At 44.2% G+C, this 18,532-nt stretch overlaps 1 protein-coding gene across 2 annotated transcripts in view; it reads left to right on the forward strand.

The window, feature by feature from the left end:
- Window positions 1-17,839, forward strand: part of basp1 (brain abundant, membrane attached signal protein 1) — a 360,963-nt gene extending 343,124 nt beyond the window's left edge. For both annotated transcript variants that reach the window (XM_084008859.1, XM_084008858.1), the window contains exon 2: window positions 14,334-17,839. In XM_084008859.1, the coding sequence (XP_083864985.1) occupies window positions 14,350-14,997 (648 nt within the window). In that variant the 5' untranslated portion in view covers window positions 14,334-14,349 and the 3' untranslated portion in view covers window positions 14,998-17,839. The remainder of the gene's footprint in view (window positions 1-14,333) is intronic.
- Window positions 17,840-18,532: the final 693 nt, after the last annotated feature.

Genomic DNA, 18,532 nt, shown 5'->3' on the forward strand with positions numbered 1-18,532 from the left:
GTATTCCACCAAACTCGCTAATTAAAGCGGCGCTTACCTGGTTAAGCCTGGTTAGAACTAACGCCAACTTCCACTTGCGGCTAAACCCGTTCCATTAACGCATTTCAGCCGCGCCTTGTTGAGGCTTATTCAAGCCAGGCTAACGTTGTCTTGTGTTACGCACGTTCACGGGATATGAAGCCAGACCAGAACCGTGAATGTCGAATCATCGAGAAAATGGCAGAAAAGACCAGAGCAAAAATTATTGATGGAACTGTACGAGGAGTACAAACCCATCATAACCAAAAAAGGGAATACTGTAGTGATAAATAAAAATCAGGGCAAGAATTGCCGAGCAGGGGCGGATCTACCGGGGTGGCATAGGGTGGCAAATGCCACCCTAAAAGAAAGCCTTGCCACCCCTGCTGCCACCCCAGTTTGCAGCAACGAATTCAAAGAAAAGTTATGTCCAATTTGACATTTACGAGCGCGAATTTCCAATGTCCGACTGCAATGAATGCAGCACGAGATTACGTCAGAGCAGCAAGACGCTGCTTTGTTTAGAAAAATTGAGTGGCGCGATTCGCGAAGCGAGGGAAGGTACGTGTCCACAGGCAGCGGTGTTTCCCCGCGTCCCATTCATTGTCTATGTGAAAAGCCGTCACATAGATTGGTAGCGTTGCGGTGAATGTCTAGAGACGGCGCGCGAGTTGGCCGCTCCTCATTTGCATAAAGTTGAAGTTGAATCTACTTTATGCTAATCAGAGGCGCCGGGCTCGACTCGCCGCCTCGGGAACGCTCGCGAAAATCTTCTAAACTGAATGTTGTCGATCTAAAATAAAGACAGATTCAGTAACTGCATAGCTTATTTCTCGCTTAAAATGTTTTCAGAAACACCTTTCGGTGAACTATTTTCATAAAATAAGAGAAAGTTTCCAAACGAGCCGCCATGTTGGTCTGCGTGAACTCCGGAGCAGACAGGACAGCTGTGAAAGTGATCGTCCAATCAGGTGCAGCCATGAACTGTACGCGTGATTGTTTAAAGGAGAGCGCCTGTCAATCATCCGCCACGCGTGCAATACTGGGAAGCGGCGCGTCCACTTGCGTTTAAAATCGCCCCTGTGGACACGTGCCTGGAGCCAGGAGTCGCGAGGAAAGAGCTTAAAAACTGATTAACTATCTATCACAAAATGAAATAATAATGAAAGCACAGTGCTAGTATAGTTGCGATGCTGATTTGAGATGATAAAAATCAGGTTGAAGAACGTTATTTCGCTAACTATACATGTAATGTTAGCTAGGTCTGACGTTAGTTCCGTGTAAAGTAGGCTAAGAAAGATAATATTGATTCAACGTCTGTCAAGGAAAACATTAAGTAACATAAAGTTACTTTGAATCTTACAGAAATTAAGAGGAAAGGTAGCATATTTAGTTTTTTCTCACCAAAGAAAAAGGAGAGAAAAATAGAAAATGAACTGAGCAAGGTAGACGGAGGAGATGAGGTGGAAGGAGAGAGAGAAGGGCAACAGAAAGGTGCCAGAGATAGAATACAAGGCCAAGGCGACCAGGGACAGGAGAAGGTGGGAGAACACCACAGCGGTCAAGATATAGAGGAGGGAGAGCATTTTGTAATGTAAATGGCAGCCTGTGCCCTTATGTAGTGTGTACATACTATTTCTCATCAAACTGTGATAACTGTGAGTAAATTCAGTATATATACACGTCTGCCATATGTTGCCACCCCTCAAAAATTCCTGCCCCCCTCTCGCCACCCCATACATATTTTTCTAGATCCGCCCCTGTTGCCGAGCGATTTAATACGGAAGTACCGTTAAGAGTAACATGTTCTAATATAACACTGACTACATTTTCTCTAATGTGAGGATAGTGTAGAGGTAACGTGCCGGCTATACATGCGGCCGCCCACGGTTCAATTCCTGTCCATAGTCGTCTCTTTTTCTTTCTTTGGCCGGAACTCTCTCTCTCTCTCTCTCTCTCTCTCTATCTCTCTTTCTCTCTTTTTTTTTAGATAGGCCTAGTAAATGCATCTACATTGACCAACTCATTTATCGCAACAATTTAATGAATACATTCAATGAACCTATTAATGAACTCACCTGAAAGGAATTTATGTGGCTGAAAATTGCAAGCAGCAATGCCTTTGTCATTGGGATCTATAACATGCTATTATATCTATCATGTTTTTGCAAGTTATATTTGGGTTCTGGGGAAATTGTATGACATATTTATCATAGTTAAAGTAAAATGTTGGTCTAATTCTCTGATCTAAAGACAATTATGCAATCAAAAAAAAATTATTTGTAAGACGTCCTGGCCAGGATGTGAACACGGACTGCCTGCACCTGGGGGCAGGTGCATCACCACTCACCCAACTAGGAGACTAGCAACAGAAGAAATAGATATGTATTTAGATAGTCGGTGTTCAGGAAATAAACGATTTATTCATATTTTTTAATTGCAAGCATGTATTCTTAGACACTTGATGCAAATATAGTTTGTACTTCATATATGTAATTTTTGGTCTTTCACGTGATGAAATCACGAGGACTAGGCTTGGCGGAACCTTCTGCTGGGTACAGTTGTTTCCGACAGACGGACTTCTCTGAAACCCCCGCTAAAGTAAGCCTGATGTTTAGCCTGCCCCGGAGCAGGCTAGTTTGGTCGGATAAATTCCCATGGTTACTTAGCGGAGAGTCCCTCAAGTCACGTTGATGGAACGCAACTCTCGCTAAAGGTAGCGAGGCTTATCGAAATTAGCCCGGCTTTGCGCTTAGCGAGTTTGATGGAATACCCCTCTGGTCTACTTTCGGCGCAAGGCGTAAATAAAGTCCATTCATTCAATGCGAATCACAGCTGGCAGAGTGGAAGTTTGGCTGACAGCGCGCAGTGCACACACGTCACCGAGACCTCACAGGCAGGTTTCCACAGTTCCAGGCACATTTAAATGCAATACATAATCACAACAAACACTATTTAATGCAACTAATTGAATCAACACGTGAATTTATATCTATATAGATTGTCCCGTCACATCTGACGTCAGATCAAAGGCGGATGGCACGCGTAACGGAAACTCAGCCTCTCGGACCAAAACATCTCCCTCTCTCTCTCCTGTTTTTTATAATATCGGCATTGTTATTATTATGATACGCGCGCACAGCGCGTGATGCGCGTGGTGGGAGCGGCGGCGCTGCTTCTGTCATCGGGATGTCAAATGACGGAACTTGCACTGAACCTCCCCTAACGCATTAAAGGAGAGGAGAGGAGCTCATTTGATTGGTGAAGATCTGAATCGGCTGTATTAATCCCAGTCCACGCCTCGTCTCCTCCTCGTCTCCCACTCACGCCTTCTTCTCCTCCCTCTTTCCCACTTGCGCCGGTGGGCGAGACGGGAGGTGTGGCTGCGCGAGCCTGCGCGGTGCACGAAACTTGCAAAGTCCAGGCGGACACACCCCGTCGGCGTGGCGCAGGTGCGCTGAGAGCTGACTGCGCCTGGTCTACGAAACTAGGGCCCATAGTGAAGTAATGTCTACCTGAGCAGAGAATGTAGTCACTCTTCGACTGACCATAGAGTGAATATAAGAAGTACAGTATATATAAGTACATTGTGATGTAACCCATTGGTTTATGTTTTGGTTAACACTGTTAGTGCTGTCAGCACCATGAGCACCATAAGCACTATGAGCTGCGATCTGCCGGCTCAGCCGTCCCCATGTCGAGAGCTTTGTTCAGGCAATAAATTTGCCCTGAATGACATATTGAACACCTTCAAGAAAGAAGAGCTTCCAGCTGGGACAAAAGAGAGTGAAGGTGCATCCTCAGACGGAAGCAGAAAGAGAAGAATAATCCCTGGAGGGAGAATGTAAGTTAGACATGCTGAAGAAAATACAACAAGAGACGGACTTACTGCAGAGTAGGGAGGAGAAGCAATTCAAAGGATTGAAAATACACTCTCAGGATAGGAAACAGGTGAAGCAGACAAGAGCAAAGATGGAGAGGGGGGCGGAGGGAAGAGGAGGCCAGAGTGATGATGGAGGCATTATTGCTGAGGGAGGAAAGCAGGAGGCGGGCAGACTGGGAAGAAAGAGCAGAGCTGAGCAGGGGCGTCGGTGTGGGACAGATGACTCGCCACAGAGAGACTTTGAGAAATAATGTGCAGAAAGCTCATCCATCTGTTCCTTCAGGGAGCTGTGCTCATCTTATACCGCTTTGCCACCTTGCAACTCGACAGCCACAGTTTTGATCATCAATTAATAATGTTGTATAAATACCACACTGAACGCCGCTGTCGAGTGATCAATCATGTGCTTGGGTAACCTGGCAGTTTGCTGGCTTAGAGAGTCGGTGGCGGAGGGAGGCATATGCTGAACAAAGTGGAAACAAGAGGAAGAAAAAAGGACATTTGGTGTCAATCTTGTGCAAAATAAATGGACATTAGAAAGATCATTAGAAAGGCATGACTTGCCCTATTCTGCCTCTGATTGGCTTACGCTGTCAATTGTTGTGCGAATCAGAAGTGCATTTCTCAGCAAGCAATCCAGCGCTTCTACTGTTTTCTGGAGGGCTAATCTGTCTGCCTGTCTGGCTGTCTGTCTGCCTGCCTGTCTATCTGTCTGCTTGTGTGAGTCAATGTGTGTATGTATCTGTGTGTGTGTCTGCTTGTTGCACTCACTCTCTGTCTAGACATAAATGACGAATTATTGGAATGAATAGGCAATTTAACCAACAGTCACCAACAGCAGTGACACTAGGTTATTTCATACTATTTCTAATGAATATAGCGGAAGGATTTTGAAACTTGATCATGCAGAGGTGAAGGTGGAAGTGAAACTCCAAAGAACAGCAGGGAGAGAGGACCCATGAAATGAACTGGCAAATGTGAGAATGGCCGGTAAAATCTTTTCGACTCATAGTTTTAACAGAAGAGAGAGAGAGAATGAGAGAGAATTCCAAATAGCAGATCAACCTTGGTCAGGGAACAAGAAGTGATTTCACAGTGATTGAGATCAGGGATTTACACCGTTAGAAGATTAGTTTTTACAGCAGTAACAATGAAACTGTGTCTAAAAGGATTGAGACACTTGTTTCCTAATCCTTGTGGGTACGTTTAAAAGGTCAAGAAATCCATTTAACTTCATTCATTTAAAGATGAAGTGATAGGCCCGATGTCTTGGGTGTGACGGGACATTTACTCATTGCCTGGGTTTGACTTTTTCCTGATTGGCACTTTTAAAGTTGGTTTATTGAGGAATTTCATCATGCTTCCATTGAACTCTTCTAAATGCCCTTTAAAGACCCTCTTCACCTCACTGTGAGACACTTTGGGTAGGTGAACATGTTCTTCATGCTGAAAGTTCACATCTGGAAGATCACACTTCCTTTTGTGCCTCCCTGACAGCAGTTTGCAGGTTAAATTAAGTCTTTTGTGCGAACCCAGAGCATTTTCTCCAGGTTGTCTCAGCCCTGCCCCAGCTCTTCAAACACTCAAACCACACGCCCAGCAGTGAGAAAGCGTGCCTTTGGTTGAAAAGAAGCCATTGTCTGCTCAGATGATTGTGAGTCATTGTACTGGCAGCACAAGCCGGGAGTCAAAAGCTGTGATGTAGCAGAGAGACCTCCATTGTGGCCCGTATAAAGCTGCGGCAGGAACGGCGGCCCTGGCAGATACTGACTGTTGGATGGTCGGGGGCCTTTTCCATGAATAGTAGGGTAATTCAGTCAGTGGCGACGAGGTGATTAGCATTTTGAGTGGATCCACCGCCAGCTCTGTCCCATTCACGGGGCGAATCTGTAAGTAGCCAGCAGAATCTCTCCGTGGTGCATGTTTGTTTGGGATGTAAAAGGTCACGTCTGCTGTCACTGTCAGAGACGTTTTGACTCATGGACAAATCGATGATTTTAGTGTCAACCACATAAATTCTGAAAAATCTCAAGGTGTTCAAAATCATTTTTGAAAAAATGACTTCCATATGGGGATTTCAATTTTACACCATTTTCAACAACTTACTGAATGTTGTTTTAGCCAATTTAAACAGTTTTTTCAACTATTTTTTTTTTATTTCAAACCATTTCATGTGTCATCCATACTTGAAAAAGACGTTGTGGCTTGCTTACCCCGAGACTGCAGACTATGCTCATTCAAGTTATTTTTTAATGTTCATACCTTAATACCTTTATTTGGGCAACTCCCAAAGGGTAGGACCTTTGGAGAATACAATGAAAACATTCCTAAATAAATGTAACTTTTTCTTGCCGAATTCCTTGTTTAACATTTGTTTTTCTTTCCTGTTTGCTTTTAAAGCATCGACATATCTATAAAAAAAAAAACGAAGTTTAATGAGATAAGACAAAAGAGAACAATTCAGAATACAATTAAATAAAGCTAAACCAACACTTCCAGTGGAGACAGAGGTTTAAAACAGTTAACATGTAAGGTAAGATTTAGACTACTGACCGGAACAAGAGTGAACATATGGACAAGGCATGTCAGAAATATAATATATTAATACATTTAATGATTGATTAAAGCTTTGTAGAAGATGTATTTAGAGTAAGTTGTTGGTTTAAATGTTGAGACGTGTAGTGATTTGTACAACATCTTAGATTTTTGGCATCGATCCAAAACGTTTTACATCAATGCATGGATCCAGTGGATATAAATAGATCTCTATCCGAGGACTGTGTTTCGTGCAGAGCCCAGAGTGCTCTCTGCTCGTGAATCAGTCTGGTGGTTAGAAAACAGACTTTTTGTTTTAAGTTGGGTTTTTTTTTCGACAATGAATGCTGAAAAAACACGGCACAATTTTTTCTGGCTTTTCCTCAGGAGCAGAATAGGCCGCCAACTCGTATTTCAAACAACAAATTGTACAGATCTGGAATCAGATTTGTTTTGGTATTGAAGTCCTCTCCCCTACCCAGCAGACAGATGGTGATAACCATGAAAAAAATGCTGCAACTGTGCCAGATATCTGCAGTGTGTGTGTGTGTGTGTGTGTGTGTGTGTGTGTGTGTGTGTGTGTGTGTGTGTGTGTGTGAGAGAGAGAGAGAGAGAAAGCCTGCCTCCACACAGTGCTATCATCCTCAATGACTGATTACCTACAGCTCTTAATCACATAGAATGCGGTGTTGGAGTCCCTTCACACAGTGCGCTTCATATCCCAGGATTACGTTTAGTTTTTAAAAAAATGATTGGCTAATTATTTAATGTTTTATATATTACACGCAATCTACATCAAGGCTCTGCTCGTAACATGCATGGTATGTTTTTAAAATAAACTTCTGTGTTCGAAGGAAACATACCGTTTCTGCTCATTACATGCATAGTTTCTTTTCAAAATAAAATTCTGTGTTCAATGGAAACATACAGTTTCTGCTTGTCACATGCATACATTCTCTTTTCAAAATAAAATTCCAACATAGGTCCAATTCATTTAGTTACACAACTACACTACTGAGGAAAAGATTTGTGGTTTTGGTTAAAATTACATTTGTTAAGTAAAATAAATTCCATGAGTCAATGGGCCCTAGTTTCGTAGACCAGGCGCAGTCAGCTCTCAGCGCACATGCGCCGCGCCGACGGGGTGTGTCCGCCTGGACTGTGCAAGTTTCGTGCACCGCGCAGGCTCGCGCAGGCACTCCTCCCGTCTCGCCCACCGGCGCAAGTGGGAAAGAGGGAGGAGAAGAAGGCGTGAGTGGGAGACGAGGCGTGGACTGGGATTAATACAGCCGATTCAGATCTTCACCAATCAAATGAGCTCCTCTCCTCTCCTTTAATGCGTTAGGGGAGGTTCAGTGCAAGTTCCGTCACTTGACAACCCGATGACAGAAGCAGCGCCGCTGCTCCCACCACGCGCATCACGCGCTGTGCGTGCGTATCATAATAATAACAATGCCCATATTATAAAAAACAGGAGAGAGAGAGGGAGATGTTTTGGTCCGAGAGGCTGAGTTTCCGTTACGCGTGCCATCCGCCTTTGATCTGACGTCAGATGTGACGGGACAATCTATATAGCATGGGCGAGCGGTCATAATAAGCTATAAATGCAGTGCATGCCCAAGCCCTTCAATAAAAATAATTGAAAATATTAATCTGGCAGTGTGTTCAATTATACAATACCTTAGTTTTACTGTTTTGGTCTTAAATCAGTGCCTAATCTGTCCCGTTTTGCTTGCGAAAAGCTGGAAAGCTGACAGCTTGTTTCGCGCATGCGCACTGTGACACAGACTAGTACAGTTACTGCTAAAGGCTGTGTTTACTGTAGATGAGCATTTTGAATGGCAAAAAAGCTGTCAGTGAAGCAGCTTATCTGCCAACGCGCATGCGCAAAAATGACTTGTTTGAATTGTTCAGCGGGAAACTGTCAGTGGTTCATTCATTGTGTAGCCTGGTCAAAATGGCTGAAAATATTAATTATATTCAGGCTTTGCGTTCAGTGCCGTTTTCGCGGAGACCTTTTGAGGAAAAGAAAGCTATAATTTCAAGTGGTCGGCCTACTCCTGAAGTAAATATCACAAAGACTGCAAAGAATTCCGTCCGTCACTTTCAAGCTAGCGCGTATGAGAAACATAAATGGCTAGCTAGCCGACCCCCCTCCCGTCAAACGATCCGGTCTGACAGCGACATATTGCCTGTTCATTCATGAAAACCATCTCGAAACACTCTCAGTCAAACAAGGTGGGGAATGAGAAATCTGCGGCGCTACTAGCCTAGTTCGTTTTAAAAACACATCGGCAGCAGCGCCTACTGATCTGAGACATGTCAGTGAGTTACTGTAAATGCTGTGCGGGAAACCAGCTGTGGTCTGTGATTGAGGTGCAGACGGGTGAGTTTGGAGCTGACGAGAGGATCGCGCTGACGACCGTTTCGTTACATTTTTCTCATTGAAAAACTATACAACTGGCATTTAGATGATGTTCTCCATAAAAAAATTAGTGAAATACTGTAATAACAATTCGGTTTTAGTAATCAACCGCTTATAGTGATCAAATGTACTCTGGACCAACGTGATCACTACAAGCTGTTTCCACTAACCATATTATATTTTTTATTAAAAAATATAATGCCCCCCCACGGGCGCGCATGGTATTGACACTTCAGCATGACCACAGTAAACGGTCACCGCTCGCCACTGCTATATAGATATAAATTCACGTGTTGATTCAATCAGTTGCATTAAATAGTGTTTGTTGTGATTATTTATTGCATTTAAATGTGCCTGGAACTGTGGAAACCTGCCTGTGGGGTCTCGGTGACGTGTGCGCACTGCGCGCCGGTCCGCCAAACTTCCGATCCGCCAGCTGTGATCTCGAAAGTAGACCAGGTCGGAGCTGGCGAGCTTTCAGCGCAGTCTCGGCGAGGCTTTTTGCCACGAAACTTCCGCTACGCCAAGCTGAATCTGTGACGCCTCCCCCTGCTGCGCCGCCACACCCATCTTGGCGCAGGCGATCCACCAAACTGCCAAACTGACGGTGCGCAAGGCTGCGCGGGTCGAAACTTGCACTGCGCCAGCTGCGCCACCCTGCGCCGCCCTGCGCTGGTCTACGAAACTAGGGCCCAATAAGTCATCTAATAATGACGTACATGGATTTACATTGGAGTCAGCTCAGTGCATCTCACATACACTGAAGTGCATCGATATCAGTCGTCAGGGACAATGACTAAATGGCAATATTTGACAAGTTGGGAGTGAGAGTGGGTTGTTGGTGACTGAATCTATCTTTGTCGTGTTTTTTCATTACTTGCAGTCAGAATTGCAAAGATTTTCATTTAAATGCATTTCTGTTCAATCACTATCTGTTGGCGGATGAAGTAACACAATGGTGATTGTCTGCCTAAGGCTCACTGATGAAAGCCGAACACCAACAATATAGGTGCTGCTTAAGAGTACGCAACATTGATCTATGAGATTCTAACTTTAAGTTTCAGTCAGCCAATTTATACAAAATGGGCTCATCATGAAGGTATAACTTCACCTAAATTACATAAAACAAAATGTCTGGCTTACCCCAGTTGGTATCGATTCAGGTGGATAGTTTTAATATATTTGCTCAGTTTTTGAGACACAGTGAAAACAGATTTTTATGTTGAATCATTTAATGCTATGAGCACCCCAAGCAAAATTCTATTAATATCCATTGTAGTGTGTTGGAGGCACATATCTCAGAGACCAACTGTGTGCCTAAAAATACATTCTCATACTGCTAAATGGTTTGTGAAATATGTTTAGGAGGGATCTGTGATAGACTGGCGACCAGTCCAGGCTGTACCTCGCCTTCACCCAATGTCAGCTGGGATCGTGACCCTGAGTACAGGATAATTGGTAGATGATGGATGGATGGTTTAGGAGGGAACGTTGATATTGCCTGGATCATGTCCAATGGCAGTGTTTACTTCCACAAGAAGCTCCACTCCACAAGTAGCATTCCTACCATCGTTGTAAGATGTGATTCAATTAGCCAGTTTCCGCAGTCCATACAGGAACGCTATTTGACAGGAATGTTGTCTAATAGATATTTCCTGCTCTTTGCATGTCAGCTATGGAAGCACTTTTTTGCATTCGTTATGAGAAGTAGATGTGAGAGGTGATAAATTAGATGTGGAGGAAGTCATAACTACTCAACCACCACCCATCGCAGCCATGTGTCCTATCCCAGCCAGGACATCAAACCGGATAAGATTTCACCAGAGAACCATCGGTCGAGGCTGTAACCCATCCAAGCCCTGCTACCCACCATTCTCCACCGGTACGGAACTTAGAAGTACAAGGAGGGCTGTGGAACTGCCAGTCTGCAGTCAAGAAGGCAGACACCATTTCACCATATGCCTCCCTACAGACTCTCCACTTCCTGGCCCTTATGGAGACCTGGATCACCCCCGAAAACACAGCCACTACAGCTGCCCTTTCAATTGCCTCCTTATTTTCACACTCCCCAAGACGAACAGGTTGAGGAGGAGGAACTGGACTCCTTATCTCACCCAGGTGGTCCTACCAGGTCCTTCCCCTGGACCACCTACCCCAATCTGCACTTAACATTGTAGTGATCTATCGCCAACCCGGTCCTCTCTGTGACTTTTTAGATGAGATGGATGTCCTGCTAAGCTGTTCCCCTGATGATGGCACACCACTCGTCGTCCTCGGTGACTTCAACATCCACCCAGGAAAGCTGCACTCATCTGAATTCATTCACTCCTTCTCCACATTTGACCTCACACTCTCCCCCTCTCCACCCACCCACCAGGCTGGGAACCAAATTGACCTTGTCTTCACAAGGTCCCGTGGCACCTCAGCACTCTCTGTGACGCCGCTCACAGTGTCCGACTACCACTTTGTGACTTTCTCCCTCCCCATGAAGTCCACCACATCCCTCCCCTCTATGCCTTGAACTGTCACCATCCGCCGCAACCTGTAATCCTTCTCTCCCTCCGCTCTCTCCTCAACTGTTCTTTCCTCACTTCCATCCACAGAACAATTCTCCCTAATGCCTACTGAGGAAGTCTCCTCCATCCTGATTTCCTCACACTCCTCTTCTTTGGACACTCTCTGTCCCCTCATCTCACGACCAGTGCGATCATCTCCCTCCCCTCCCTGGCTGTCTGAACCTTTGCGAACCAACAGATTGGTGTTCATGCAGCAGAGAGAAAATGGAAGAAATCAGGCCAGGATGAGGACCTTTCTCACTACCACCACCTCCTCTCTGACTTCACCTCAACTGTATCGGCAGCTAAATCTGCCTTCTACCTGGCAAAGATCAACTCTTCCGCCTCCAACCCCAGGAAATTCTTCTCCATGTTCTCCCCCTCCTTCCTCCCTCACTGTTGATGACTTACTTACCAAGAAAGTAAAAGACATCAGCTCCTCATTCACTCCTATACCCTCTCAGAATCGGCTCCTCATTCACTCCTATACCCTCCCAGAATCCATCTCCCCCAACTCTGATGGCCTTACCAGCTTCAACCCTCTCTCCTCTGAAGACGTTCACACACTTGTTACATGTAACAGTGCCACCACCTGCTCCCTCGACCTGATTCCCTCCTCTCTTCTCCAAGACATCTCACACGACATCTTGCCATTCCTCACCACCCTGATCAACTCCTCCCTCACCTCAGGTCTCATTCTAGCGGCTTTTAAGACAGCCACTTTGAAGCCTCTCCTTAAAAAACCCACCGTAAACGCTCCTGACATCCAAAGCTACAGACCTGTATCTCTTCTATCATTCCTCTCTAAAACCCTGGAACATGCCGCCTACAACGAACTGTCATCCTATCTCTCACTGAACAACCTCCTTGACCCTAATCAATCAGGATTCAGGACTGCTCACTCCACTGAGACGGCCCTTTCACAGTGGCTGAGTCCCTGCGAGATGCCAGAGCCTCATCCCACTCCTCCGTTCTCATTCTCCTCGACCTATCTGCTGCATTCGACACAGTCAACCACCAAATCCTCCTCTCCACCCTGGCATCACTGACTCTGCTCCAACCTGGTTCACATCATACCTGACAAATCGACCTTTCAGGTCACATGGAATGGCTCTATGTCCAAACCCTGTTCTCTGGAAACGGGTGTCCCTCAAGGCTCAGTACTAGGACTGCTTCTGTTCTCATTATACACCCGATCACTAGGCTCTGTATTCACATCACATGGATTCTCCTACCATTGTTACACAGACGACACTCTGCTGTTCCTCTCTTTTCCCCCAACCTCCGACACTCACATTGCAACTCGCATCTTGAATGTCAGACATCTCCGCCTGGACAACTGCGCATCACTTCAAGCTTAATCTGCATAAAACCAAACTCCTCTTCATCCCGGGGAAAGACTGCCCTTGCATGCACCTGTCGTCACTGTCGCGGACAGCACAGTATTGCCTTCGTTAACTGCAAGGAACCTAGGAGTAATCTTCGATGATCAACTATCATGCACCCCCAACATCACTGCCCGATCCTGCAGATTTGCCCTCTACAATATATGCAGGATCCTGTCTTTCTTCACAAAGGACGCAACGCAACTCCTGGTCCAAGCACTGGTCATCTCTCGCCTTGACTACTGCAACTCTCTCCTGGCAAGACTCCCAGCCTAAACCATTGCAGCGTATCCAGAACGCTGCAGCACGCCTTGTCTTCAATCCATCCAAATTCTCCCATGTGACCCCCCCTCCTCCGTGACCTCCACTGGCTCCCTGTTGCAGCCCACATCCAATTCAAGATGATGACACTGGCCTTCAGGGCCATCAATGGAACGGCACCTGTCTACCTTCAAACACTGGTCAAACCTCATGCCCCGAAGCGAGCACTTCGCTACTCTACTTCAGTTGGCTGGCTGGTACCACCATCGCTGAAATCAAACAAATGTCGCTCAGCAAAGTCCAGACTCTTCTCTGTTCTGGCGCCTCAGTGGTGGAACAAACTCCCGACCAATGTCAGGACAGCAGAGTCATTTGCCATCTTCCAAAAAAGGCTCAAGACTCACCTGTTCAGACTTCACCTCGACTCTACATAGCATGACCAATTTCCACCCCCCCAAAATGCACTTCTATTTTCTTACCTATAGCACTTTGATCATAGCACTGTTGTACACTGCTGAACAGCTACTACTTTACTCAGATGAGGGCCTAACACTTGTTTCTATTTTTCGCTCTTACTTTATTGGCAATGATATGCTGTGGTTTCTTTCTTTCGACAAATGTACTTATTGTAAGCTGCTTTGGACAAAAGCGTCTGCTAAATGCCCTAAATGTACATGTAAATGTGCTAAGAGTCTCTAAGGTACAGGACGATGGACGATGAATGTCTAACTACTTACTATACTTATTATACTGTTTTCATTCACTTTTCTTCATTGAAACGTTTGCTCTTAAAGAGCTGGGAGGATCTCTGAGGACCATTTGAGAGAATACAGCAAAAATGCAACATGGGAGATATTCCATAAATATATGGCTGCTGCATATCATTCCTACAAGTAACTTCTTCTTCTTCTCGGTCGGTCCTTTAGGAAATCCCATGTAGAACTGTTGGATTCTGCACTTGCTGTCTCGTACAGACACATTTGTTAACTGAGAGGCTTCATTTTTGTTGGGGCCCCACTTTAAAAAAGTATCTCCTGAAGAACAGACATGCTTGTATCATTCACTCACTCATTTGTGGTGATATTTCATTTATTTCTATCATGTGCTCAAGGCTGGATTTCTGTGGTTCTTTCTCACATTTGGTGCATTGTATGTTTTTTTTAGGCTCATTCTGTTTTTGTAGAAGGTGCTTGCTTCTTATTGTACTTAATCTTAATCTATGACACTATTATCATCATACTAAAAATTATTTCTCTCCCCCTCTGTTTCAGAGGCCAGATATCCAAAATGGGAGGCAAGCTCAGCAAAAAGAAGAAGGGATACAACGTAAATGATGACAAGGCCAAAGACAAGGATGCCAAGGCAGAGGGGGCCTCTGCTGAAGAGAGTGAAGCACCGAAGGACAACAAAGACGAGGCCCCAGCTGCTACCAACGCTAATGAGGTAGCGAACGACACGGCGGCTAAGGAGGCGCCGGCGGCAGATGCTACAGCACCCAAGGAGGAGGAAAATAACGGCACTCCCGCCACAAAGGAGCCTGAGAAACCTGCTGCCAACGCCGAGCCTAAAATGGAGGCGCCAAAGAGCGCAGAGCCCACCAAGGCTGAGGAGAAACCAGCTGCGCCGGCCCCAGTCAAAGAATCAGCCCCTGCCACCAAGGAGCCCGAGGCTAAGGCTGCAGTACCTGCCCCGGTGGCTGAGAGTAAAGATGAGGCCGATGCCAAAAAGACTGAGGCCACCGTGGCACCAGCAGCCAAAGCCGAGGTGGCTCCTGCTGCCTCCCCCGACCCCAAGCCCACAGAGGCGCCGGCTCCCGCACTGGCAAAGGAGGCCGCCACAGCCCCTAGTTCAACACCAGCTGCCGAACCTCCTGCCAAGGAGGCAAACGCCACAGAGGCACCAAGCAAGGATCAAACCGTAGCAGTTCAAGATTAATGGACAGCTTCTTTTCGGAAATGAAAAAATTAAAGTACCTAACTCAACGACGATGAAGATTAAAAAAATGAAAAAATTTAAATGAAACTAACTAGCCCACCCATATTATGATAATAACAACAATAATAATAATAATAATTGTAATGGTAATGCATTTTTGATTAAGGAGGACTGGAGCAACCACCTGGAGAAGTTTCCCACTGCTGCAGATGATTATTGCTATTATTATTGTTATGTTTTATTCTATTTTTTTCTGCTGTAGTATTTGAACTTTGATACGAGTCTGTGTTGGCCATACGCCTCGCCATTCCCACATCCTTCATCTCTCTCCTTCATACGTCAAGACATTTTAACCTGTTTTAACTCCCATCTCAGCTCTCAGTAGGCCTGCGTTCAGACATGCACCTGCACTCTGCTCTGTGGAATTCACATTATCAAAATTAGGGGAAATGGGACACGAGGGAAGGAGGGGTTTCTTAGAAATCACTTTACCAGCTGGACTGAATCTGTCCAACCTTCACTTACCCACCCCCCCTACCTTCCGCCCATCCTCCTCTTCAGAGTATCATGCTCTTAGCTTTGGCATGGTACTTCTAGTTTTTCTTTGCCGTGGAATTGTGGTTGTGTCCCTTTTTGACCCATCCTCCCCCTAGCTTTTTGGTATTGTTGGGTTGTCTTGCTAAATTTTCTCCTCCTGCGGTCACACCCCACTTTCTTCTCTGGTTGGCAAAAACTGACCCTTTAAAAAAGGGAGTTAAATTATTTTGTGAAGACAGAGAATTCTCAGGACTTTCTAAGACATTTCAGAGGTTGAAAAAGGCCGGATTTGCAGAGCAAAATACATTCTTAGAGGTATAAAAACGTTGTAGGAATTTTTTCAGATAAACTTCTAGATTTTGTACTGAAACCCTTAGGTATATTGTAAGTGAACTAAGTGGTTTTTTAAACATTTGTAACATGCTTATAAAATCTGCAAAGGCTCGCTGAAAAGATCCCTGCAGTGTTCTTAGAATGTCCGATAGAAATCTCTGATCCTCCATCTGAATTTGTTGACAAATTTGAACAGATTTTTGTTTTAAAAGAACATATCTACCACTGACCCGGGTGAGAGAGGCTTTACAATCACATCTCACAGTGTGATGGTGTTTAGATTGCTGTTGGTGACATTAATTCCATCACCAGGAGATGTCAGGAGCTCTTTTCTGACTTAAGTGACACTTCCACAAAGTAGACATAATTTGATATTGTGGACAGTGATAGAAAAATATATGTGCTCACCATATGTTATTGCCTTCATAAAGAAAATCACAAAATGTGAGGAAACCCCCCAAAATGCCCAATTCTGTGATTTTGGAGTCAAATTGGGGATTGAAATAAAACAAGTGTTTTAATAAAAACACCCCAACCAGTAGGTCCAGTTAAGATTGGCATATACACTGTAACATCACAACAATTTTAACAGTAAAGCAGTCTGTCCTCTGGCGCAAACCTCACCAGTTTGGAGTTAAGCAGGTGAAAACCAGGCGAGATCACGTACAGGTGTTGCTCGTCCCAGGTCCGTGAACCCTTGTAGCTCTATGACTCTCAGTGGTGGTGAACTGTCAGAGAAACCAGCAACCTACTCGGTCGACTGTGGTCCACGTTCCTATGCCAACCATACACCATGCTATCATTATGGGATGCAAAAGCCTTGCACATGAAACAGGAGCATTCTGATTTTGTCATTTTCACCCCTCATGCATTTTCTTTTACTTTAAATGAATATAGATGACGTATGTGTACATATGTGCAGCGGTGGAAGAAAACAAAAGTACAAACATCTATTACACAAGTTAAAGCAATATTACTGTGGCAAAATACTCCATGGCAGTCCTACATTGTCATGTTTACTTACAGGTAGGTAAAACTGCTGATAGTGAAAGAGCAATTTCACTGTTGAGCAGAAAGAAGCTTTTATATTAGTGAACAAGAAATAACTGATATTTCATTATCTCATTTCATGATAAATTAAAAACAAATTAGCCGTGAGATATAACATATTGGAGTAAATTTTACAAAAATTCCCTTTGAAGTATATTGTACTGGATATCTGACTGTTTCACAAAATTGAGTCTAAATCAGTCTGCTGCAAAATTGTTTTCAAAAGATTGAAACACATTGTTAACAAACAAAACAAAACTAAAGGATGCTACAAACCTACACTGTTGGGGTTAGGCAATATCACTTCTACTAGGTATAGTAAAAAAAAACATCATGGTTTTGCATAAAATTACTATGAAATTAAAACAAAACAAAAACACAACAAAGGATAGCTATGGTTGATTAAGTTAACAGCACCCTAACATTTAATTTCACTTCTGTGCTTGACTAAATGTAATTTTCTTATTTCCACCTTTGCAGATATGTATGTATATACTGTATGTATATATTTACTCATCTCAGTCATCCATTTGCCATGTTTTCAGTTTCATCCAACTGACACGCAACGTTTTCCTCCTAGCACTTGTCAAACTGTAGCAGAAACAAACACTGGAGGAGCGTCATGTGTCTCTTGGTTCAGTTTTTCTTCCTCTCTTGACTCAGTAAATTGCATGTCCGTGGTTGGGTGAACCTGTAGTCCTGTCTTTTTGGTCAAGTGGAGAACAAAAAAAAAATCTTTCTCAGTCTGTATCCATGGCAACTACAGTTGATATTTTCATTCCATGTCTCACCACTGCTATTTCACCACCACATGCTCATTCAAAACAAACAAAAAGATATGGAAATTGATGCATTCAAAATTATATGTACTTGTATAAATGGTGCAACAGTAATAAAATGTAAGAAATTGATTGAAACTCGAGGATTTTGTGCAAGTCATTTTTTTCACGCACTCACAAGTTAACAAATTAAAAGACCAAGGCAATGTATTAGTCCATAACTGTCTGACTTCCTCTCTGTGACTCTCAGCTCCAATCCCATTGGCTCCTAAACACTTATAAATAAGAGGTTCATTCTGAAGGGTTGAGTTCTAACAAGAACCTTCCGCTTCTGAAGAACCCCCTTTTGAAGAAAGGAGATTTCAAGGGCTCCTTGTAAGACTAAGGCTGTGTCCCAAAATAAGCAGCCACTTCATTTGGAGGCTGCATTTTAAGACTGAATGTGTCAGAGCACCTGTGACAAGGATGTCCCATTTTGAAAAAATATATCATGCACGGATTGTGCAGCAGTGAAGCATATCCTCCATCATAATATAAAAGATAATTTTTAATCATAAAATGTTAGTCACTTCTTCTATGCTCTTTCTTGTCAACCACATATTGCATCAGTATGTTGATCACAACATACTGCTCAACAGACTAGAGAGGTGGGTGGGACGTTCTGGTACTGTGCGTTGTTTCGAATCTTACTTAAATAATTGGGACTCATTTGTTTCATTTGGTAACTAGCATAAAAAGATCACATGTGGGGTTCCTCAAGGCACCGTTCTCGGGCCACTTTTGTTCAATATCTACATGCGCCCTTCGCTCATATTATTTCAACATCTCTTACCATA

This window comes from Eutrigla gurnardus (assembly GCF_963514095.1).
Source record: "Eutrigla gurnardus genome assembly, chromosome: 4".
In the NCBI taxonomy this organism is placed as follows: Eukaryota; Metazoa; Chordata; class Actinopteri; order Perciformes; family Triglidae; genus Eutrigla; species Eutrigla gurnardus.